Genomic DNA, 25,528 nt, shown 5'->3' on the forward strand with positions numbered 1-25,528 from the left:
ACAAGTCTCCTGTGCCACAGCAGATATCCATGGTGATAACACCAGTGGCTGGACTGTCCAGGGAGCTAGAGTGGAGAGACTTGGAGGGATTATGGAACTCAAATAATCAAAATTACTCAGGTAATATTTGAGGGCTTGGTTTATATTTGAATTAAATCTATCCATCCATCCATCCAATACAGTTTGTTATATACTCAGATTTATAGAGCTCAAGCTTACTTGAGAGTCCATACGTTTATTAGAACAGCATTTTGGTAGCAGATACAATAGTGCAAATTAAGGCAGAAATTAACCACTTGAGGACCGTGGGCTTTACTCCCTTAAGGACCAGACCCTTTTTTCCCATTCAGACCGCTGCAGCTTTCACGGTTTATTGCTCGCTCATACAACCTACCACCTAAATGAATTTTGGCTCCTTTTCTGGTAACTAATAAAGCTTTCTTTTGGTGCTATTTGATTGCTGCTGCGATTTTTACTTATTATATTCATCAAAAAAACACATGAATTTTGTCAAAAAAATGATTTTTTTAACTTTCTGTGCTGACATTTTTCAAATAAAGTAAAATTTCTGTATACATGCAGCACGAAAAATGTGGACAAACATGTTTTTGATAAAAAAAAAAAAAAACCCATTCAGCCTATATTTATTGGTTTGGGTAAAAGTTATAGCGTTTACAAACTATGGTGCAAAAAGTGAATTTTCCCATTTTGTAGCATCTATGACTCTTCTGACCACCTGTCATGTTTCATGAGGGGCTAGAATTCCAGGATAGTATAAATACCCCCCAAATGACCCCATTTTGGAAAGAAGACATCCCAAAGTATTCACTGAGAGGCATAGTGAGTTCATAGAAGATATTTTTTGTCACAAGTTAGCGGGAAATGACAGTTTGTGACAAGAAAAAAAAAGTTTCCATTTCTGCTAACTTGTGACCAAAAAAAAAAAAAAAAAAGAAATCTGCCACGGACTCACCATGCCCCTCTCTGAATACCTTGAAGTGTCTACTTTCCAAAATGGGGTCATTTGTGGGGTGTGTTTACTGTCCTGGCATTTTGGGGGTGCTAATTTGTAAGCACCCCTGTAAAGCCTAAAGGTGCTCATTGGACTTTGGGCCCCTTAGCGCAGTTAGGATGCAAAAAAGTGCCACACATGTGGTATTGCCGTACTCAGGAGAAGTAGTATAATGTGTTTTGGGGTGTATTTTTACACATACCTATGCTGGGTGGGAGAAATATCTCTGTAAATGACAATTGTTTGATTTTTTTTTACACACAATTGTCCATTTCCAGAGAGATTTCTCCCACCCAGCATGGGTATGTGTAAAAATACACCCCAAAACACATTATACTACTTCTCCTGAGTACGGCGATACCACATGTGTGGCACTTTTTTGCACCCTAACTGCGCTAAGGGGCCCAAAGTCCAATGAGTACCTTTAGGATTTCACAGGTCATTTTTGTTTCAAGACTACTCCTCACGGTTTAGGGCCCCTAAAAAGCCAGGGCAGTATAATTACCCCACTAATGACCCCATTTTAGAAAGAAGACACCCCAAGGTATTCCGTTAGGAGTATGGTGAGTTCATAGAAGATTTTATTTTTTATCACAAGTTAGCGGAAATTGATTTTAATTGTTTTTCACAAAGTGTCATTTTCCGCTAACTTGTGACAAAAAATAAAATCTTCTATGAACTCACCACACTCCTAACGGAATACCTTTGGGTGTCTTCTTTCTAGAATGGGGTCATTTGTGGGGTTCCTATACTGCCCTGGCATTTTAGGGGCCCTAAACCGTGAGGAGTAGTCTTGAAATCAAATGTCGCAAAATGACCTGTGAAATCCTAAAGGTACTCATTGGACTTTGGGCCCCTTAGCGCAGTTAGGGTGTAAAAAAGTGCCACACGTGGTACCGCCGTACTCCGGAGAAGTAGTATAATGTGTTTTGGGGTGTATTTTTACACATACCCATGCTGGGTGGAAGAAATATCTCTGTAAATGACAATTGTTTGATTTTTTTTTTTTACACACAATTGTCCATTTACAGAGAGATTTCTCCCACCCAGCATGGGTATGTGTAAAAATACACCCCAAAACACATATTACTTTTCCTGAGTACGGCAGTACCACGTGTGACACTTTTTTGCAGCCTAGGTGCGCTAAGGGGCCCAACGTCCTATTCACAGGTCATTTTGAGGCATTTGTTTTCTAGACTACTCCTCACGGTTTAGGGCCCCTAAAATGCCAGGGCAGTATAGGAACCCCCACAAGTGACCCCATTTTAGAAAGAAGACACCCCAAGGTATTCTGTTAGGTGTATGGCGAGTTCATAGAAGATTTTATTTTTTGTCACAAGTTAGTGAAAAATGACACTTTGTGAAAAAAAAATAAAAATAAAAATCAATTTCCGCTAACTTTTGACAAAAAATAAAATCTTCTATGAACTCGTCATAGACCTAACAGAATACCTTGGAGTGTCTTTTTTCTAAAATGGGGTCACTTGTGGGGTTCCTATACCGCCTTGGCATTTTACGGGCCCAAAACCGTGAGTAGTCTGGAAACCAAATGTCTCAAAATGACTGTTCAGGGGTATAAGCATCTGCAAATTTTGATGACAGGTGGTCTATGAGGGGGCAAATTTTGTGGAACCGGTCATAAGTAGGGTGGCCTTTTAGATGACAGGTTGTATTGGGCCTGATCTGATGGATAGGAGTGCTAGGGGGTGACAGGAGGTGATTGATGGGTGTCTCAGGGCGGTGGTTAGAGGGGAAAATAGATGCAATCAATGCACTGGGGAGGTGATCGGAAGGGGGTCTGAGGGGGATCTGAGGGTTTGGCCGAGTGATCAGGAGCCCACACGGGGCAAATTAGGGCCTGATCTGATGGGTAGGTGTGCTAGGGGGTGACAGGAGGTGATTGATGGGTGTCTCAAGGTGTGATTAGAGGGGGGAATAGATGCAAGCAATGCACTGGTGAGGTGATCAGGGCTGGGGTCTGAGGGCGTTCTGAGGGTGTGGGCGGGTGATTGAGTGCCCTAGGGGCAGATAGGGGTCTAATCTGATAGGTAGCAGTGACAGGGGGTGATTGATGGGTAATTAGTGGGTGTTTAGGGTAGAGAACAGATGTAAACAATGCACTTGGGAGATGATCTGACGTCGGATCTGCGAGTGATCTATTGGTGTGGGTGATCAGATTGCCCGCAGGGGGCAGGTTAGGGGCTGATTGATGGGTGGCAGTGACAGGGGGTGATTGACAGGTGATTGACAGGTGATCAGTGCATTATTACAGGGAAGAACAGATGTAAATATTGCACTGGCGAATTGATAAGAGGAGGTCTGAGGGCAATCTGAGCGTGTAGGCGGGTGATTGGGTGCCCGCAAGGGGCAGATTAGGGTCTGATCTGATGGGTAACAGTGACAGGTGGTGATAGGGGGTGATTGATGGGTGATTGACAGGTGATCAGGGGATAGATGCATACAGTACACAAGGGGGGGGGTCTGGGGAGAATCTGAGGGGTGGGGGTAATCAGGAGGGAGCAGGGGGCAGTTTAGGGCAGAAAAAAAAATAGCGTTGACAGATAGTGACAAGGAGTGATTGATGGGTGATTAGGGGGGTGATTGGGTGCAAACAGTGGTCTGGGCAGGGGTGGGTCTGAGGGGTGCTGTGGACGATCAGGGGCCCGGGGGGGGGGAACCAGTGTGCTTGGGTGCAGACTAGGGTGGCTGCAGCCTGCCCTGGTGGTCCCTTTGGACAAAAGGGACCACCAGGGCAGGAGGCAGCCTGTATAATACACTTTGTATACATTACAAAGTGTATTATACACTTTGTATGCGGCGATCCGGGTGCTAGTAACCCGCCGGCGCTTCCGAACGGCCGGCGGGTTACAGCGCGAGGGGGTCGGAGCCAGTCCCCGGCGGAGGATCGCGTCACAAATGACGCGATCACTCCGCCCATGACCGTACAAGGATCGCCGCCATTTGTACATGCGGCGGTCCTTGCGGGGTCCACTTCCCGGCCGCCATTTGTACATGCGGCGGTCCTTGCGGGGTCCACTTCCCGGCCGCCATTTGTACATGCGGCGGTCCTTGCGGGGTCCACTTCCCGGCCGCCATTTGTACATGCGGCGGTCCTTGCGGGGTCCACTTCCCGGCCGCCATTTGTACATGCGGCGGTCGGGAAGTGGTTAAGGGGGAAAAAAACCCAAATGTGGCCCCTTTTACAACTTAGCTGTGCAGCAATTGCACAGCAAGGGAGCCAGCCGCCACATCACTGCACAAATCTGTACTCATATGACCCTGGCACCACGGTGTCATATGCATAGCACTGCCCCTGGCTAAAGACATACTCCCTACAGGGCAGGAATTACATCGCTGGGATTCCTGTTGGTATGTGCATGGGCACCACGTTGCACTGCACTCCTGTTTTCCCTTACTGCATCACTCATTGACTTGCATTGCTGCATAATCTGTGCGGTGGGCACGGATCATGTGGCACCACGCTGCAGCGTTTGCGTCAGAATTGCAGCAGTATGGATACTTCCAGCGCACCGTGTCACATTGTGTGAAGTGTGCAAGTCTCCATAGACCTGCAACGCGCAAATGTAAAAGGGGCCTAACACTTGTTTTGGCTCTGTTAGCTATATATACATGCAGTGAGATATTGCTATAATTATTTCACTCTAGCATTGGCAAAAAGTAGCAACACAACTCACCTTCTTTGCATACAGAACAATTTTCTGAACCTGTCCAGTTTCTGCAAAGCACTGTATGACCTTGTTTGGAACATTGGCCCTCAGGTAAACACTTAAAGCAAGTGTAGGGTCCACAGATTTCACTAGATCTCCAAGTTCTTCTGAACACTCCAGCTGAATTATAAAACAGAAAGAAATTCAGAATACAGAACCAAGACACCCAAATATAAAAAATGTAATACAAACAAAGCTACTACATTTACGTTTGTAAATCGCAGCATTAGGAGTTTCAAATTTGCATACCAATACAGCAAAGACCATCATCCACATTAAAACAAATCTGTCATAACTTAACTGCATCAGTAATATATACTTATGTATAAGAGAAAACAACACTTTTTGGAGTATGATATAACAATGCAATGCTTTCTTCGTTTGAAACACCTGTGCATACATGAAAAACTATTTGACTAAAACAAATCTTTCAGGCAGAAGAAGAAAACCTCTAGCTCAATCCTAGACCTCTACTCTACCCAGTCTTTAGGTTACAAGAGCTAATTGCAGGCCAATAGTAATAGGGAGGAAATGGTAGAGCCTCTGAAAATTTGCTGTTGTAAAACAAAGTATTGCAGTAGCCGTTGTCAATCAATAACATTTCATTTCCTTTTCCTAAGGATATCCCTATAATAGGATATCCTTATTACTAAGGATAAATGTAAGAGCTTGGTTACAAGCACATAATAGGAATTTATAACAGAATGTGTAGAATATATCAGTCTGTAAAGTGTGGGATGAGTACCATTGGTCAGAAGGAACGTAAACGGGTTATGCCCAAAATATTGTGCTAGCTGGACAATGTAGTCTGTACCATTATGCTAAAAAAAAGTACAAGGAAAGAATTCTGAAGCGTTGAGTTTCAGATTGTACTTTGCAATTGGTGATCTAACTGGGATTGTAGATACTGTACTGTATAATCCAACAGAATTAGGTGTGAAGACATATCACCATTTGCATATTACTCACATGCATTAGATGTCCCATGTAGATAAATAAGCTGACAAAGTATTTAAATCTGCCCTTTCTAGTTTTTCAATATCTACTAAAGAAAACATTCACTAGCAACTTAAGTTGTTGAGTACCTTCTATTTTCCATATGAGTGGTAAAGCCTGATGGCAACAGACAAAAACACAGAACACTGCTGGTGAATACCTTGTCTTCCTTCAGCCACTTCTCCAGAAGCTGTTTGCGACCCTGTTGAAGCACAGGCCTACATAACTCCAGTGACTCATATTTATTCAGCTGACCCTGATCCAACAGAATGCCAAAGTACTGCAACAGTGGGGAGGTCTGGCCTGGCTGCGCTGGAACACTCTGAAATCGACGAATTGTGTCTGGAGTACGAAGAATGCCCTAAGGGGAAAAAAAAATGGAGTAAAAAAAAAAAAAAAAAAAAGTGGTCATATGGTCTATAACAAAACTATCAAAACAGGGTGGAAAAGATCTACTGATGATATTAAACTACATTTTTTTCAGTCAACAACTTAACTCTGAGGGGCTGTTCACACTAATTAGAATTGCAATTTCCTGTTCATTGCACATCTAATGTATTGCAACGGCATCACATCTGACATACATTTGTTATGTTTAGTGCATTTTGTGATTTTTCTAGGCATTTTTACATTACGTGGCAGTGATGCTTTTTTCCCTCAGTGTATGGTTTAAGTGTAAATTAACTTCATTGGTATGAACAGAAAACCAGCAATCTGAAAAACTGCATACAAAATGCCTACATCATATGCAAAATCACGGAGGGAGGGGTCTAGGGAAATTGCAGGACAAAACCGAAAAATCGTAAAATGCAGGACTGGACGTGCAGAAAGACCAATATGGAGTTTGCATGGATAAGTGTACATTCTAGTACTACACAAACCTCAAGTTGTATAAATCACAGAGCAAGACTTCTACAGTATTGTTTCCCAGAGTATCAGTCATTTGTTTTCATCAACATTTGTAAACTAAGGTGGAATGTAAACATTTCAAATCCAACAATCCCGTTACCTTTGGTGCATTTGCTGCCACCTTTGCTGCTTCTGAATAATTGCCCTGTGCAAACAGAGCATTAAATTTGCGAGCAAACAATTCTTCAGCTCCAGCCAGGTTGTTGCGGACAGCCATACGTAAAGCTAGATCAGGGTTCTGGAGAACATTGGTGATGTAGGGTATTATATTTTCCTCTTCTACACAAACAGAAAGAACCTGGAAGACATATTCATGAACTGCAAGTAAGTAAGAGTTATAACAATCCATTTTGTTACATTTAAAAAAAAGATCCATCAGCCACAATAACCTTCAGAAGGAAACATAAAATTTGCATCTCAAATCTAAAAACAATTCCTGACCATCTGTAACTAACTCACATGAGGAAAAGGAGACCAGAACATATACAAGGCCATACATATTAGTCTTGTCATTTCTTGCCAACTCGCAACAAAAATTTAACTTGCAGCATATTACCAAAACAAAAAAAACAAAAATCATGCTGAAAGGAATACTAGATGGCTTGTGCCTTGACAAAAAGTTACTATATACAGGATAAGATGTTACCTGTCCTTTACGGTTTACTCCTATAATCCCAGCTGTGGCTTCATGAGGTGCAGTGACAAATATGGTCTCTCCACTGATTCTGTTCATATAGATGCATGTGCCAGTTTCAAGGTCATAAAGATGAATGTATCCATATTTTGTAATCAAGAACACCACATCATGTTTCCCACTGATCTATAATAGAAGATGTACAGCTATGAGTATCCATTTACATTTAGAAGCAGAAAAAAAAAAAAAAAAAAAACTGCTACACAGTGTTTGGTTACAGCTTCTGAATTTGAGTATTCAACCACAATGCATTCAGAAACTGGAATCATTATTCAAGCCTGTCAAAAAATCAAGACAAACAAGTAAATATGCGTGCTAATGTAATAAACAAGAAAGCTGGAAAATATAGATTGCTGGAAAAACAGAAAAAAAATCTACCATATATACTCATGTATTAGCTGACCCACGTATAAAGCCAAGGTATCCACTTTCCCTCAGAAATCAGGAAAAAGTGATTGAGGGTAGGAAATGTAGTGGCAGCAATAACACCCACGTGAATTTCAACAACCACCCCTATGTGCAAGGCAAAAATCACTCCAGTATGGAACAGAATACTATACTGGTAATTTTATCTACAAGAGCACAAGCGCAGTTTTGAGGCTAACAGGTTGCTGCAAGCACACACAACTGATGTCACGCCTAGTTGCTCCCAGCACTGAGCTTACACAGACACAGGACAGTTGTCCCACCTTTTACTTTTGCCCTGCTCTCACAGCTGTCCCACCTACTTGATTCACCTAGCCAATGGGCGCAGCAGACATGGGACGATGCGTGAATGGAGGATGCAGTGATGCGCAAATGGAGAAGCACACATTGTTTAATATGGTTGAGCCCTCGCTCTCCTTTAATCCGATATGTAATGCATCCTGGCCACCCACGTGCAGGGGAAAGTGGGACCCGCAAGTGGCTGGATGCATGAGTTTAAGAGATCCTGTTCTGCTCTCCAGCCCAATCTCCAGAAGTGTGACTGCATGCCTGGCGTCCGATCCTGAACATAGGCTGCATCAGGAGTCAGGCTTGTCACTGGGGTGCACAAAACAGATGAGCCTGCACACAGAAACAGCCATACAGGAGTTGGTGACTCGCGTTTAAAGAGACTTTTGGGCACTTTTTTTGCTCTAAAATGTGGCTTATAAGCCAGTCTATAAAGTATATTCTACAATTCTCTCAGCCTTTTCATGAATATAAAAGTAAACATTTTTTTAAATGGGCTACCAAAAGAAATCTATGTTTGTCTCCATACACGGTGTGTATAGACAAAATAACTTCTAGAATTCATTTTCTGAATGAACCCATAATTGCTCCCTCAATAAAATACAGTTAGAGGAACTCTAGTGAAAATAATGTAATAAAAAAAATGTGCTTCATTTTTACAATAATTATGTATAAATGATTTAGTCAGTGTTTGCCCATTGTAAAATCTTTTAAATCCCTGATTTACATTCTGACACTTAGCATATGGTGACATTTTTACTGTTGGCAGGTGTTGTAGCTGCTGCTTGCTTTTTTGGCAGTTGGAAACCGCTGTAAACAGCTATTTCCTACAATGCAGCAAGGTTCACAGACAGAAAACTGCCAGGAGTACCACGGTCCTCAGAGTTTCTTGTGGGAGGGGTTTCACCACAATATCAGTCATACAGCGCACCCGGATGGTCTGTTTGTGAAAAGGATATAGATTTCTCATGTAAAAGGGGGTATCAGCTACTGATTGGGAGAAAGTTCAATTCTTGGTCGGAGTTTCTCTTTAAGTTTTACTCCCATGCAGAGATTCAAGCTCCTAGTCAACTGCCAATGGCTTAAAACATTTTTTCCCCATCAACGGTAGGCTGTACACCATAATTCAGGAGTGCCATAGCTGCTACAAGCTTGCCCTGCCTCTCTCTGATATACAAACTCCCCACCCATAGGGTTCTAATCATTACTTACACATCTGTGGCCTGTAATCTACTCATCAGTATAATTATGATCCCAGAAATATACTTCCTTACTGTCTATGCCCAGATCACAGCACAACATGCAGATAGGTCAATCATAGATTATAGGATTCAGATCACAGATCAGCATGTAAAGCTTAGAAATTTAGCATTTAGATTGACCCATGATTAACACTGCAATTTTGAGTTCACAGTTGCGTAGTGGATACCACTCTTGCCTTGAAGCACTGGGATAATTTAATTGGCCTACTCCGAAAACTGGCCTTTGGACTATGATGGAACTAAGACTATGGTATGGATTAGATTGCGAGCTCATGTGAGGGACAATAGCGCTACAGAAGAGGTCAGCGCTAACTAAACACAAAATACATACATAGATTTACATTGCAGAATGGCAACCCTTGCTCTGGTTATAAAGGTATGAAACAGCCACAGTTTTGAAGGCGTTCTATAAGAAAAGAACATACCTGCATTGCTACAGGAAAGTCATTCTGGGCTTCTGGCGGAAAGAACACATCTACAGCTTTCTTTGGGAAAGGCTGGTTTCCAGTAGGTGGGGTTCCAACTTCAATAATATGCAACTGGAAGTTAAGAGAAATTAGACAATTATACAACACTTAGATAAACTTCAGAAAACCAGTTCATATGTGTATGAAGAAAGCCATCTTAGCCCCATTTAGACATACAAGTAATAATTTACTATCTGCAAGATATCAATTCTTTGTTAGCTTCTACAATGTACTGAAAACAGCAACCTGAACTGTACATAGGGGAAAAGTAGATTATTGGGGAATAGAGGACTTCTTTCCACTTCTCTGTAATTGCGTGTGTATGAATGTGATGAAAACCCAGCCACCGTCCCTCCCAAATGTGATATGTGCCCCTCGGTGCCCGTGAATTAAAATACTTTACCACCTGTTAGTGTTTGCTGTACGTCCGCATTTGGGTTTCCTGTGACAACCTGCATATAGCACGTGGGGCACATGTATGGAGTCACGCACACGCCCCATGTACTATAAGTCCGGCAGCAATGTTGGCACCAATGCGCAGTTGGGGGGGGCAGCATCACAAAATTGATGAGGAATTTCTATGAAGTGTATGGGCGGTCGATAGAACTGTCTGTTGGTCGATTGCCCACCAAATCTTTTGATGTATTGCCACCTTAAATCAAACAATAGACTACAGGAGACAGGACTATCTAGATATGCTCAAGTTAAAGAGAACCTGTACTGAGTAAAAATATTTAAAATAAACACGAGGTAACTTCAAATGAAAATTACAGAGTTACCTTGTCATCAGTTCCTCTCAGAAGCTCACTATTTTCTTCTGACAATAATCCCTTCCAGTTCTGACAATATTTTGTCAGATCTGAAATATATCAGTTGCTGTCAGTAAAATATCAGTTGCTGTCAGTTATAGCTGAGAGGAAAACTGATGTACCAGGCAATGTCCATGTTTCCCTATGGCTCAAGTGGGCGATGTTACAGTTTAACTGTGTGCTGACCAGAAAGCTGTTATGGGTAATGGCTATTTTCAAAATGGAGGACGGAAAATTCCCTTGATCATAGTGAACAAATAGGCCACAGGACAGGAGAAAGACACTGAGGAGTAGACTACATGGAAGGTAAGTATGACTTGTGTATGCCTATTTTGAATTTTATTTTCAGTACAGGTTTTCTTTAAGCATACACTGATCAGTTGGTGATAAGCAAACTACATCTACCCGATACTGTTTACTTGCCAGGTCTACCACCTTGCAAGATTAGATGTTAGAAACAAGATAAATTATGCTATAAAAAAAAAAAAAAAAAAAAAAAAAAAAAAGATTTCAGAAGACTCCAATATTTATAGCACCACTGCAGCCATTAGCTCCGTACGGATATACTTTGCATGGTGTTACTACACTGTGCTACCTTTTCCATCACTCTTTTTGATATTTTGATCAAATATTGATTGTAGATTCCCTCTGTTTTCATACAATTTGCTTTTTACATTTTTACTGAATCAAGCATCTACAATAATTTACTCACAAACATGTACAGCATATACCTAACTGGAACTTCCAGCTAGCAAAAGCTTTTGTAGCTTCACAGAGATGAGCTTACTGTATATGCTCCTGTAACACACATTTGACACGTATGCTGTCAGAGTTGTGTACCAGAGCTACAGAAACAAAGCACTAGCTGGGCAGTTTTCTCAAATGCTTGCTGTCCTCAGCCTTACATTTAGTCATGTATGGACACACCTTTCTTTCAAAGCAGCCTTTAAGTGAATTCATGCTGTAACAAAATTACACACTGAAGTGGAGACTAAATTAAGATCTGAAATTATGATCTTACTTTGTTTAGATCTACAAATATGATAGCGAGTCTAGGTACTTACCATCACATTTGTAGATAAAAGTGTGGGCATCACCTACATGCATAATTCAAATGTCTTCTTGTTGCTGTGCTTAACAGTTTACATTTGAAATGATTTGCATAGTATATATTTGCCAAGCAGGCAAAATAAACATTGGAAAAGTAAGAGGACGTCATCTTCTACAAGTTGGTCATATGCATACTGCAATGCAACTGCTATAGTAATGTAAAAATAATAATGCTAAAAGTATATTCTGTTCTTTATATATGCCTTTAAAGGGAAGGTTCAGGGAGGGTGGGGAAAAAATAAAAATCAATTTCCACTTACCTGGGGCTTCCTCCAGCCCGTGGCAGGCAGGAGGTGCCCTCGCCGCCGCTCCGCAGGCTCCCGGTGGTCTCCGGTGGCCGACCCGACCTGGCCAGGCCGGCTGCCAGGCCGGGCTCTTCTGCGCTCCAAGTCCTTGTACTTCTGCGTCCCACGCCGGCGCTCTGACGTCATCGGACGTCCGCCGGGCTGTACTGCGCATGCGCAGAACTACTGCGCATGCGCAGTACAGCCCGGCGGACGTCCGATGACGTCAGAGCGCCGGCGTGGGACGCAGAAGTACAAGGACTTGGAGCGCAGAAGAGCCCGACCTGGCAGCCGGCCTGGCCAGGTCGGGTCGGCCACCGGAGACCACCGGGAGCCTGCGGAGCGGCGGCGAGGGCACCTCCTGCCTGCCACGGGCTGGAGGAAGCCCCAGGTAAGTGGAAATTGATTTTTATTTTTTCCCCACCCTCCCTGAACCTTCCCTTTAAAGAGTACCAGAGACCTCGTACATCAAAGATTTGACACTTACCCGGGGCTTCCTCCCGCGGTCTGCCGTTCAGTTGCGATCAGCCCCAGTAACAGGCTCAGTCGGGTCCAGTCTGGGTGTTCTGCGCATGTTTGGACCTCTCAAACATGCGCAGTAAACCTGGACTGACATGACTTAGCCAGTTACCAGGGCTGATCACGGCTGAACGGCAGACCACGGGAGTACGGCGTGGGACTCAGAAGTATTTATAGGACGGGAGGAAGCCCCATGTAAGTATCAAATCTTTATGTACGAGGTCTCTGGTTTCCTTGAAAAGTGAACCCATTACTAAAATTCACACTTCAAATCAACCAACAAAGCACTTGTTAAGAGTGACTGTAACCATCTTTTCTGGCTGCATAAGATCTGTTTAATTTGCATCTTCTTTCATAACCTTGAGCTGAATAAATTCATGCTGATTTTTTGTGATGAGTTTGCCAAAGTTAGATAGAAATTACCTTTCCTCCAGCTTGTCCTCTAACTGCAAAGCAGAACAGGGTAGATTCTTCAGCATTCCCCTCCATTTTGAACTGAGCGAAACTGGCTGCATGTCCTTCAATAGGCTGAGACACTTTTCTGTCCACAGAGTACAGCTGCATCGCTCCAACTACACGGTTTTGCTACAAAACGGGGAAAAAAAATACAAATGGTCAGTCATTTTTCTGCATGAAAAATAGTTATATAATATATGGATTAGAAATTATTCAAACTCTAGATTTGATCGAAAAAACAAAGATAAACACTGGAAGTTGCAGAGATTTGGTAAAAAGCCATACCTTCTGCAACTGGGAAATTTTCTGACAACAAAAGAGGACACAGAGAGGAACTTGTGAACACCAGAGGTTGTTTTAAAATGTTTTTAAAAAGTCTGCTCTACAAAAGAACTAAAGGGAACTAACATAGTATTGTATATCAGTTAACATACCCAAGAAGAAAAGTTGAATGAAAAATAAGTGTAAAGCTCCCAGTTTATTGCGGACACAAAAAGCACCAGGGAAGAAAAAGCTGGATCTGTTACTAGTGGGTGGCTGTGGCAAGGGCAATGATGCAGCCTCTATGAGATGGCTAGAAGTGGAGCCTGGAAAGTGGCACAGCTTTGGTTTGAGAAATGGAGTAAGAGCATCCAGAAGTCCTCAAGATGGAGGGTACCATTTTTAGGCCTCAGTGAAGTGAGGCAGAAAATATTTGGAGTGCATAAATAAGACCTAGTTTATATCAGGGCTGTGAAGTTGGAGAAAGGCAATTTTGGGTACCTGGAGTCGGAGGTTTCAAAAACTGAGGAATCGGATGATTTTTGTACCACAGCCCTGGACATTAATCAAATGTTTAATCATCTTTAAAACACTGAGGCAAATTCCCCATTTATGGTAATGTGGGTTGGCACACATATATGCACTGTTTTATATGGGGAAATTGTCTAGACATGCAATAATGGGGAAACTGTACAGAAATGTGTGCAAACATCCAAATGAGCGGAGACCTCTAGTTCAGTAATCCATAACTGGCTACAGTAAGATTTTAAAACTCCTGGATAAACACCTACAAATGCTGCTTTGAACCATTTTTAAAAACATCCATGCAAACTAGGCTCAAGGACCTTCTGTCTTTTTGAACTAAGTCTTTTGCAAACTACTATAAGCACACTTAAAAGCATTTGAGTGCGTTTGTGTGGGGCAGGAGTTTGTGTATAGTGTAACACTAATAACCCCACACATATCATAGGTACATTTTCACACTTCCCTTAGTCTAGTTATTTAGTTATTTTAGGTCTCTTCCACACAAGAGACTACTAAACAGCGAGTTTGTCATGCAGTTCAGCCTCCCATCTTTGGGCCAAGGAGCACGTTCTGGCTGCAATATGTTGCAGATGAATAGGAGTTTGTAACCTCATGGATGTCAGCTTTTGACAGGCAGTGCAGTTATTCGGCAGTAAAAAAAAACAAAAAACAAAAAAACTGCATCATACCACACAGTGACGTAACTAAGAAGCTTGGGGTTCCGGCATAAGTTTTACATGGGGCCCCAAGCACTTGAATACTATGGACCCCCAAAACCTACCAAGGACAGCTGCAGTGTCAGAAGTGTAATCAGAGTAAGTAACCGGTTTGTTAAGGATTACCATTATTCAATGCACATATAGAGGAGTTAATTACCAGCATAGCACCAATAAACAGGTAATAAGATGAGCCAGAGGGGCCCTCCATCCAAGAACCCCGCTGCGGTGCCCATCTCTGCATCCCCTATTGCTACGCCACTGATGCCACACTCAAATGTGACTGAATGCTGTGACTGCCGCAGCACTACCTGTGCCAATTGCTATCAAACGCCCACGCTGTGTGCTGCAGCAGCTGACAGACTGCATTCACCACCTTCTGCCTCCCATGTGAAAAGGCTTAGGAAACCTTTACTTCAGTTCAACAGAATTCCAGTCATTTTTAATTCTGTATAATGTGGGGATGATTTAGAGCGGTAAGAGCATATATAGGGGAACACAGTAGCTTTGCATTATACAGAAATATATAGCCACCACACTTCTATCTGTTGAAGCTTTGACCCCCATTCAATTCAACTGAAATGGGCAGCACTGAGTGTACAGCATAATGTATACTGCTGTGCGATAACACACTGACCAGCAACACAATACTTTGGAATTAAAGAGAAACCGTAACCAAGAATTAAACTTCATCCCAATCAGTAGCTGATACCCCTTTTACATGAGAAATCTATTCCTTTTCACAAACTGATCATCAGAGGGTCTGTATGGCTGATATTGTGGCGAAACCCCTCCCACAGTGTGATGTCAGGACCATGGTTCTGACATCACACTGCGGGAGCCTTGTAGCACTGTGGGAAATAACAGCTGTTTACAGGTGTTTCCAACTGCCAAAAAGCAAGCAGCTTCTCCTTCCAGTGACATCACCTGCCAGCAGTAAAAATGTCACCAGGTGATCAATGTCAGAATGTAAATCAGGGAGAGGAAACATTTTACAATGGGCAAACTGACAAAATCATTTAAACATAATTATTGTAAAAATAAGCTAATTTTTTATTACATTATTTTCCCTGGAGTTCCTCTTTAAGATTAAAGATGCAGACAACAACCTTTTTAACATCTCTGCAGATCACACACCATACGTGGTGTGAACAGTAGTGGACTGCACTCTGCACTGCATATGTTGTGAACAAGCCCTAAAGGCAGGGAGGACATGTTAGAATGGTGCATGTTTCTCCTCACACGAAAAACACGCCATTCAGCACTGGCCATTGCATTCAACGGCCCGCTCAGGAATTGCAGGTAGTTTGCATTAGCATTTGTGGTAACTAATTAAAATCGCAAAGCAGTTTGCTTTCTCCTGCATGAAGCAGTGTTTCCAAATCTAATACATTATGCAATTTGAAAAATAACACACGACAGGCAGGCAGAAGTGACAGGCAGAAACCGCAAACACAGAACAAATCCAGAGTGCTGTAAAATTTAACCAGATTTCGGTTCTTGGTGACTGACAGGTGATCTCACCAGTTGGAATACAGATAATGCAAGTACCTCATTGGGCCACTTAAAATTTGTGAAAGAAACCCTACAGTTTGAAAACTACTTCCTAGAAACCACAAATACAGGAAGCCAGTACATGGGCACTATAACGGTTTACTTTTAATTGTAATCTCTAAAAAAAAAAACCTCTTCGCAATGTGCTATAACACTTTTCAGTGTATGTTATTTTTACCAGTTCATAAATATGTCGATATAGGTTGGACATGCATATATACTTGCAATCACGGAAACATTAGCAAATACATTTGTCCATGCTAATTCAGCAACGATTGTGAATATTACACAGTGTTCATGTTTTTATCTTGGACTATTTATAAACTGATGAGAATCAGTTGTGGATATACCAAAATGGGCACGTATAAAATTAGGCACAATAAGCATCTTTTAAGCACTGCTAGTACTGAAACCTGATGGATCCTAACAATTCCCACACTCTCCAAACTATATAAAAAAAATCTGGAGCTCCCCTTTAACATGTACATCTAGCACAGGCTTTTATCTCAAGCAGTGTTAAGCCACATTACAAATTGCATCAACTTGCTCTCAAGTATTGATGTGTCAAACACCCACATCCCTCCCTCTATGGCAAGATGAGTCATTCTGACATCCATGCTGAGAGGAGACGCAACATTAATGTAATGAAAGACCTTCCAACTGGAAGAGAGCATGCAGAGGCCCCGCATGACAAGGCTTTCTGCATCACTCCATAGATGTGGAGGAATACTGGCAATTTAAGCATTTATACCTTCCCAAGTTACACCGCAAGCATTGAACTAGAGAAATCATTACATGGGCATTCACAGTATGCTTACCTGAGCAGATATTCCGGTGAGAAGCAGCCACTTCTGCTTAGCATCAGTTCGGTAATTGATAATCTGGCATCCTGCCAGGCTGGAATGCCGGTCAAACATCTTTACTGGCTGGGACTCCCCTTCCATGCTCCAGTGATAGACAGCATTGTCAGTAACTAAAGCAACAGTGTTCAAAGAGATCCACTTCCAAAACGTGACATCATCGGTCATGGTATGGGCCTTCATTTTACTCTTCATTTCAATATTAAAGATCTGAAGGGTTTTCCCGGCTGCAAACCAGAACACGTTTAAATTATTTGTTTCCTTTTCATTTCGTAAGATTTAAAAATGAAAAAAATAAATTGGGTGTATGTGGCAGCCATTTTAAATATGTGCTTATATTTGTAACCCTTTATCACAAGGGCAGAGCATTCAGAAGAGATGATAGATGTCCAGGTTACTGTCCTACTTAAACTGCACACTGTGGCTGTCAGTGATGATGTAAATACTAATTAGGGAAGAGCACAGGTATTTTCAGTGCAAGTGGGTTGTTGCTATACCTACATTTTTTATTCTAGTGATCAGGTTTGCAAATGACAGAAAACAAACAGGAGTAAAGGTGCTTACACATATCAGACCATAGTCTTTGGAAAATGAAAGATCACAGACCAATCTTACCACCCTTCATGTAGTATGAGAGCCATACCTTCACAGTCTTTTCTATGGAGCTGAACTCCCCATCAGAAAAAAATCTTTGCAAGATGCTGCACACACAGATGCTGTACAGACACAAAAGACCAGTATCTGCAAAAGATCTGTTCCTGCCAAAAATCCATTCCTGCAAATTGCAATGATACTCTAGGAGATCTGCAGATCATCATACACACATGATTTAACTGACATTCATCTGCAGATCAAGCAATCATCCGCAGATCTGAAAATCCATCCTGGTGGATCTGATCTGCAGATGATTGTCAGTTAAATCATGTGTGTATGATGATCTGCAGATCTCAGACTATCATTGCAATTTGCAGGAATGGATTTTTGGCAAAAACAGATCTTTTGCAGCTACAGATCTTTTGAGTGTGTGCAGCATGTTTGTGTGCAGCATCTTGCAAAGATTTTTTTTTTCTGATGGGGAGTGCAGCTCCATAGAATAGACTGTGAAGGTATGGCTCTCATACTACATGAAGGGTGGTAAGATTGGTCTGTGATCTTTCATTTTCCAAAGACTATAGTCTGATGTGTGTATGCACCTTAAGGATGTACTTAGCCGAAATACTAATGCACAGTGGATATAAAAAGTGCACAAACCCGTTAAGTGTGTTTTTATTAAAAAAAAATAAAAAAAAAAAATTAATAAATTATAGACCACGATCAATCATTTCAAAAAACTTTTCCCACATTTAATGAGACCAATAACCTGTATTGTAATGCACTTAAAACAACAAATTTGTTCGGGAAAAAAAAAAATTACACAAGTGTGCACATTAAAGAGAAACCCTTTACAATTATTACAATATTCATTTCAAAATTAGTCAGTAGCTATAGGAAGTACTTTTGATGCTTAAAACTGGAAAATTAACATAATGAGTATCCTGAATAATTTACTACATTCTATGTCACTAGTAGTTCTGAGCCTGCACAGTAAAGCCCGGAGGACGTCCGATGACGTCAGCACGCCGCCGTGAGGCGCATTTTGGAACGCAGAAGAAGCCTGGCCTGGCCAGGTCGGGTCGGCCACTGGGAGCCTGCGGAGCGGCGCCGAGGGCACCTCCTGCTTGCCACAGGCTGGAGGAAGCCCCAGGTAAGTGGATGCGGATTTTTATTTTTATTCAACTGTCCCTGAACCTTCCCTTTAATAAACCCCAAACCAAGTTCAGCTGTCCTAACAGGATTTTCATGGCGTTTGGTATGCTATCACAGTTGCATTGCAGAATAATCCTGCATGTCAACTCACTGCCCATATAATTCTATGGGCCTATTCACATCTCTGTGTCGGAACGGATTGTTTTATTTTAACTTGCTATATGCAGGCTTGGACTTAACATGTATGGTGTGTGTCCACTGCAGTTGAATACAGTGTAAATCCAGCCTTACTCAGTTGCCTGTTACAGCAAAAGCCAAGGTTACAAAACTTCAAAAGGATCTCACTGTTAAAAGGTAGCAGTGAGAAAGGGTACAAAAAAAATGTCCACAGCATTGATTATACCAAGGAACATAGTAAAGACAGTCAAAATAAAAAAACATAACAAACATAGGTCAAAGACATCGCAAAGAACTGGACTGTCCCTACAAACTGCTGAAAAGACAAGACAAAAAAAAAACAAAAAAACAACAACTGGTCAGGGAGGCTACCTACAATACTAATGAAGAAACTGCAGGAGTGTACTACATGAGTCAACCTCCCACATCTTCTGTATTATGGAGTAGGGTTGCTATACAGAAACATTTTCTCATAAAGAAAACCATCAAAGTCCAGCAAAAAATTAGCATGTGAGATAAAGCGTTATGTGATCAGGCCAAAACAATTTTTTGGTCACAATTCCAAACGTACATTTGATGCGATTAATGGACACTTCGTATAAAAAAAAAACAAAAACAAAAAAAAAACACTATACTAATTATGAAGCATGGTGGTGGCAATATAATGATTTGGGGTTGCTTTACTTCCACTAGAGATTCAGTAAAACTGGAGGGAATTATAACCATTTCCAAATACCAATCAATTTTGATCCAATGCTTTTGCTAGATAGCTGAAGATAAAGATGAATTTCACATTTCAACACAATGGCTATAATTCGCAAAGCATTACCGCATGCGGTAATGCTGAAAACAGCTGACTTTCCCGAGCACTCAGCAATATGTAAATTCATAAAAGCTGTTACCGCGTGAAAAGCTCAAATTACTGAGCAGTGAGGTAAATTATTGCCTTGTGCGGTGATTATCTCAACACATGTCACTAAATGTCAATTCATAAAGATTAGAGCAGGCGGAGAAGAACGCTGGCTTGGAAAAGGTGATAAGCATGCGGATAAGAGAAAAGTAGGCTGTGCAGGGAGCCGAAGTCTCTGCGAGTCTGTGCAGGGAGCTGAAGTCTGTGTCAGTCAGTCTGTTCGAGTCTGTAAAGGGAACCGAAGTCTGTGTGAGTTTGTGCAGGGAACCATAATTACAGCTTGTAACAAAAGAGATAACCACACTTCTGCTGGGCTGCTGAATGGGCTGCAGTAATTTACCGAACTTCAAAGGCAGCTGTGAAAATGTTTATGAATTAGCACACAAAGGTCTAAAATACCGAATGCGGTATTTTTATGAATGATAGCCAATGACCCCAAACATACACTTAAAGAGAACCTAAGACGAAAAGCGTCTCAGGTACCATGCTTACGTGGGGCTTCCTTAAGCCACCTTGAGGCAGCTCGTCCCTCGTTGTCTCGGGAGCTTCCTGTCAGCAGCAACAGTGCCCAAAAGCCTAGCTGAGTCGCACATACCTGGCATACTCCTGCGGCTGGGAGTTGTCGACACTTGCAGGCGCAGAACACTTCCAGCGATGAGAACTCAATAGGGGATCGCGCCTGGCCAGGCCACGCATACAAAGCGTGACTCAGACAGGCTTTCGGGTACTATTGCGGGGGACAGTAGCCATCCGGGGAGATGGCGAGGGACATGTGACCTCAGGGGGTTTAAGGAAGCCTCAGGTAAGTATGGAACCTGAGACGCATCTAGTCTCAGGTTGTCTTTAAACATAAGAAGGGCTCCAGAAGAAAATTGAAGTTTTTAAATGGTTAAGCCCTAATAGAGACCTAAATCAAATTAAAAAATAGATAAAAAATCTGAGTTGACAAGAAGAGGGCTGTGCACATGAGATGGCCGCACAATTTGACAGATCTGGAGCACTTTTGCGAGGAAGAATTGGCAAATACTGCAAAGCAAGGTGAGCCATGTTGAAAACTCATACCCAAGAAGACTGAATGCTGCAATTACCGTAAATCAAAAGGTGCCTCAACAAAGTGTTATTTTAAAAGATGTGTACTCTTATGTAACCAGCTAATTGAACTTTGTTTTTTGTATTTTTTCCCGACAAATTTGTTGGTTTTACAACCAAATTATAGCGCTTTTTACACTGCAAATTTCAAAAAGCAATGCAGTTTCAATGCAATTTTCACTGGATACTAGGAACACAAGGAGAAACAAACAAAAGCAGCATGCAGGACCTTGCAACCAGGCAAAATCGCATCGCAATCGTATTGCGCTAGTATAAAAGGGTTCCTGTGATTATTATTTTGCTAATGTCCTTGTGGTTTTTTTGCATGCGATTGGAAAACATCAAATTCATGTGCCGTAACAAAAAAAAAAAAATAATTAAAAAAAAAAATCAATAAATCCCTTATACAGGTTACAGGTCACATTAAAAGGTGTGAAAACTTTTGAAATGGTTTAAATGTGCATTTATTTTTTTTTACATGTGGGAAATTGCCAAATAATTATGATGTTGAGCAGGAAAGTCTAAATCTGTGGCAACTAAAAACATAACAGTATTACACTGTAGCAAGTACCACTCACTGCTGTTGCATTCATTTAAGCTCACTAAGTGTTGTATCCAAACATGTAAATTTTACCAGGCATTGCACAATTTGTTATACACACAATGCATAGGTTACTTGTATAACATACGTGTTGGTTGTGTAATGCCCGGTAAAATTGACACGAGTTGTCTGCGCACATGAATTTACCAATACTTCGTGAGTACACCCCTATATGCTTGCAAACAGCTTCAACAGCCAGCTAAATGTTCTATTTAAAAGAGACCCTGAGCGGTGGCTAATAATAAAAAAAATACATATTAAACCGGGACTTACCTGAGGCTTCCTCCAGCCCACCAGGTCCCCAGCATACTCTTCTTCCCTTTCCTGGTCCACCTGGCGGCTCAGGTAATCCAGCAACTTCGACCGGTCGCCGTAAGAGTCCGGCGCAGTTCAGTCTTTAGAGACCCATGCATGTGCAGGACTCTAGCGGTGACCGACGTGATGACGTGCCAGGGGGCATGCACACGGAAAGGAAAGGAGAAGAAGTTGGGGACCTCAGGCTGTGGGCTGGAGAAAGCCCCAGGTAAGTGCCAACTTTATTTTTTAGCCACTGCTCAGGGTCTCTCTATAAAAAAAAAAAAAAAAACCTCAATGGAAGCTGGTATTTGAATAAGCATACTTTCCCCCTCCCCCAGAGCTCACGAATAATTGGTCACATTAAGCATCACTAAGTAGAATCCGTACAGGAGGTATATTTAAGCTCCAGTCAGGCAGTCTGTGCTGCTATATTTCTGGGACATGCAAGAAAGCTGTATAGGCATAATTAGTGTGTAAAGGTATATTAAGGCAATAAATGGTATCTGCTATAATGCAATACAGTATTCTGAAGAGCATTCTACTGCTCAAAGACTCACTAGGTACTATTCACAAACAGTATAAACTCAGAAACTAGGTCTTGAATGAATAGTGATTTAAGAAGAGAAGTCTTTTCAAGTTCATCAGTTTGACACATGGATCATCATTTTAAGTGGTAGACACCAGTGGAGCCCATCATAAAACAAAATGGACAAAAGATGTAGTATACGGATTTTAGAACATTGTAATTTCCATGTTGAATAATAAGTGATGAGGAGTTATAAAGTATTTCTCCTTTTAATATAGCTACCAAAATGACACTAAATCTAAAAATAGAATTTCACACATCCATTTCCTGACACTGGAAGACAACTACCACTTTGCATGGAAATTACAGTCCATGATGCTTGTAGATAGCACAGCATCAGAAAATGCACAGGGGCAAAGCAAGTCCTAATCCCTTCCATCCCCATATTTAAAATGGCAAAATAATGCATGGCTGTTTCACTTTGAAAGACACTGACAGGCTATTTTTGAAACCTATAGAAGGCCTAAATCTGTACATCTAAAGCAACTATACTTTATACTTACAATGTTCTGGGGCATTTTCCACAGAGACTGCTTCAAAAGGAATTGAAAACATTGCAAATCATTGTACTAACAAGTTGGCACATATATTTGGCCATTAACATGATACAAATTTTTAAACCGCCAATTTTTATGAATAAAAACTTTAGGGCCTTATTTGCTTATAAGCCTAATTGTAGAGTTTAAAAACACGTGGATGGTTACGCATTGGCCTCAATTCACAGAGCTTTATCAAACACTTTTATCAAACGTTTGATAATTTTCCTCATGGGTAAAATCTAATTTTGAATTCACTAAGGTGTTATAGATTTATCGAATATTTTATCAATGAAATGATCAATAAATATATAACACCTTAGTGAATTCAAAATTAGATTTTACCCATGAGGAAAATTATCAAACGTTTGATAAAGCTCCGTGAATTGAGGCCATTGAGATTTTCACACACAAAATACAAAATAAATATGGAACTGTCCAGAATATTGCAACCATTAGCCAAAGGTAGACTTGCTACATGATCAACAAAAATTATGAACTTTGCTTAACCGGTAGGGACAACTGTAAGTAGCACGCAGCATCTGTGGTTCTCTAATTCTAATGCGGCATAGATTCTATGATGCGGCTCACCTCGGTCCTGAGCCGGTCGCTGCTCCAAGGGTAAGTAAACTCTGCTGTCCTATGACAGCGATTTCTGAAGTGGTTAAGCCCGGTACACCTACCCAATTTTTATATTGGTCAATGACTGGCCAATTTAACAATCTCTATGTAGTACAACAGAGCTTGGATACTGTGAACAAATTGTGTAGGTAAGCTCTAATACTACATGGAAGTGGTACAATCATTGGCCGCAGATTAACCAATCGAAATGGGATGTGTGTACCTAGCTTCATCTGTGTAGGACTTTGTGCCCACCCATTTAATTACACAGGTAAGATTGTCAGCCTTTGCACTCCTCTCTCTATTAATCCTGGGTTATCTCTGCCCTTTAGGTCCTAACGTTAAGGCAGAAGTCAAAGCAAGATTTTTCTTTTATTCTTTTTATTTAAAAAAAAATCCCACTGTGGAAATCCTCACAAGACTCCGCCAACACAGCTGCCACTTTTAGCTATTCCGTCTATGTTCACTATGACTCAAGCGATGGCTGCAAGCTTTAACTGCAGATTCCTCCTATCTAGCCTTAAGTCATGTTATTCACAAACATACAGTTGTTTTTTATACTTCATTTGTTATTTACCTACTGAGCCTGGATACCAAGCAGGAACAGCATTAAAAATTACCCCTTTTATTGGGCTTTCAAACTTTAACAGCATGGACACACATCAGATTTATTGAGGGTTAATAGCGTCCCAAGACGGGAAAAAGAAAAAAACACAACTGTGGAAAAGCATGCAGTTGTAATAAAAACATAATTAAACTGATGCAAACGTTCCATTTTAGAATCGCATCAGTTTACTCATGATCTAAAAAGATCATACTCCACAGCCCTGCTACACACACTTTCAAAACAGGTCTGAAATACATCTGACACGGGTGATGTACAAACATGCAAGGCTGGGTTCACACTTCCATTAAACTCATTCAGTTTTCCACATCAGAGGACAGCTGATAAACTGACAGGTTGAAGGATCCTATGTTAAATGTAGGACCTGTTCATACATGTCCATTGTCAGCGGATCCACTGCCACCAATGCGGTGAGCAGGATGCACAATTCTGTAGTCCAAGACAATTCCCAGACCTTGGACATCTCATACATAGCATGCAGTGGCAATCTGCTCAAGGGGTTTGCGCTGCGGATGGTGTCAGCACATACGCTGTCACTGGGAAGGAATCAGCTGGCATGTGAACCCAGCCTAAGGGTTTGTGAAAGCTCACATTTCAAGGGTCATATTGTACAGAAAAAAAAAATGAATGGAAACCAGTATTGCTAAAATAAATGCAGCTATAGACCACCTCTGCCAAGAATCTTGTGCAAGAATGGCAGCCCTCGACCCTCACCGATGTATTGGTGAGAGATCCAGCCTGCCAGGACTGTAAATCCCTTTGTTACTATGGTAACCCATCAACACATATGCAGTGGGTCCAGAATGGATCTCGTAGTCTTATATACAGACTGGAGGGATCACTAACAGATCTAATAAAAGTAGTTTAAGGGATTAACAATTTCTATGGTTACTTCAAAACAGCCCTCAATCACCTTGTCAAAACACAAATATTAGGCAAGGATACACAACAAATTCTAAACACAAATATTAGGCGAGGATCCACAACAAATTCTATTAAGGAGTATACTAAACAGGTCAGCAATCACTAAAAATTTAAGTAAGGGTGGAACTATGCTGTATCCTTTTAATGGAACCTCTGACTTAATTCAACAGACCTAACTGCATTATGTCTACAACTCTATAAAGGAAAGCAAAAAATTTATAGTGGAAAGAGGCTGGTTTATTACAACAACCAACACTCAGGTCTGCTTACAAAAGCAGACTGGCTAATGCTACTTTGTCTTTAATGGTGTACACCCTAGGTTCTCAACACGTGGTACTTGTACCCCAAGGGGTACTTATGTTGGTTCTAGGGGGTACTCAGGTTTGATATACTTAACCAAGAATAACAAATGTAGAGTTTTATAAAATGATAAATCTTATTTAAACACCAAATTCGTTTTTTAGCTAATTAAAAAGCAATAGTAAATGCTTGGAAATTTTTTAGAACCACATATGTACTATGATTAAATATATATTTGTC

General features: G+C 41.2%; 1 protein-coding gene across 2 annotated transcripts in view; it reads right to left on the bottom strand.

Moving 5' to 3' along the window:
- The window catches only part of CLTC (clathrin heavy chain), a 147,176-nt gene that overhangs the window by 57,121 nt on the left and 64,527 nt on the right, over positions 1–25,528 (bottom strand). For both annotated transcript variants that reach the window (XM_068268765.1, XM_068268766.1), the window contains exons 3-9: positions 16,835–17,103; positions 12,928–13,089; positions 9,741–9,854; positions 7,292–7,465; positions 6,746–6,943; positions 5,897–6,097; positions 4,708–4,860 (exon numbers count right to left, since the gene is read on the bottom strand). In XM_068268765.1, coding sequence (XP_068124866.1) covers positions 4,708–4,860; positions 5,897–6,097; positions 6,746–6,943; positions 7,292–7,465; positions 9,741–9,854; positions 12,928–13,089; positions 16,835–17,103 — 1,271 coding nt within the window. The remainder of the gene's footprint in view (positions 1–4,707; positions 4,861–5,896; positions 6,098–6,745; positions 6,944–7,291; positions 7,466–9,740; positions 9,855–12,927; positions 13,090–16,834; positions 17,104–25,528) is intronic.

Source organism: Hyperolius riggenbachi, chromosome 2 (genome assembly GCF_040937935.1).
Source record: "Hyperolius riggenbachi isolate aHypRig1 chromosome 2, aHypRig1.pri, whole genome shotgun sequence".
Classification (NCBI taxonomy): domain Eukaryota; kingdom Metazoa; phylum Chordata; class Amphibia; order Anura; family Hyperoliidae; genus Hyperolius; species Hyperolius riggenbachi.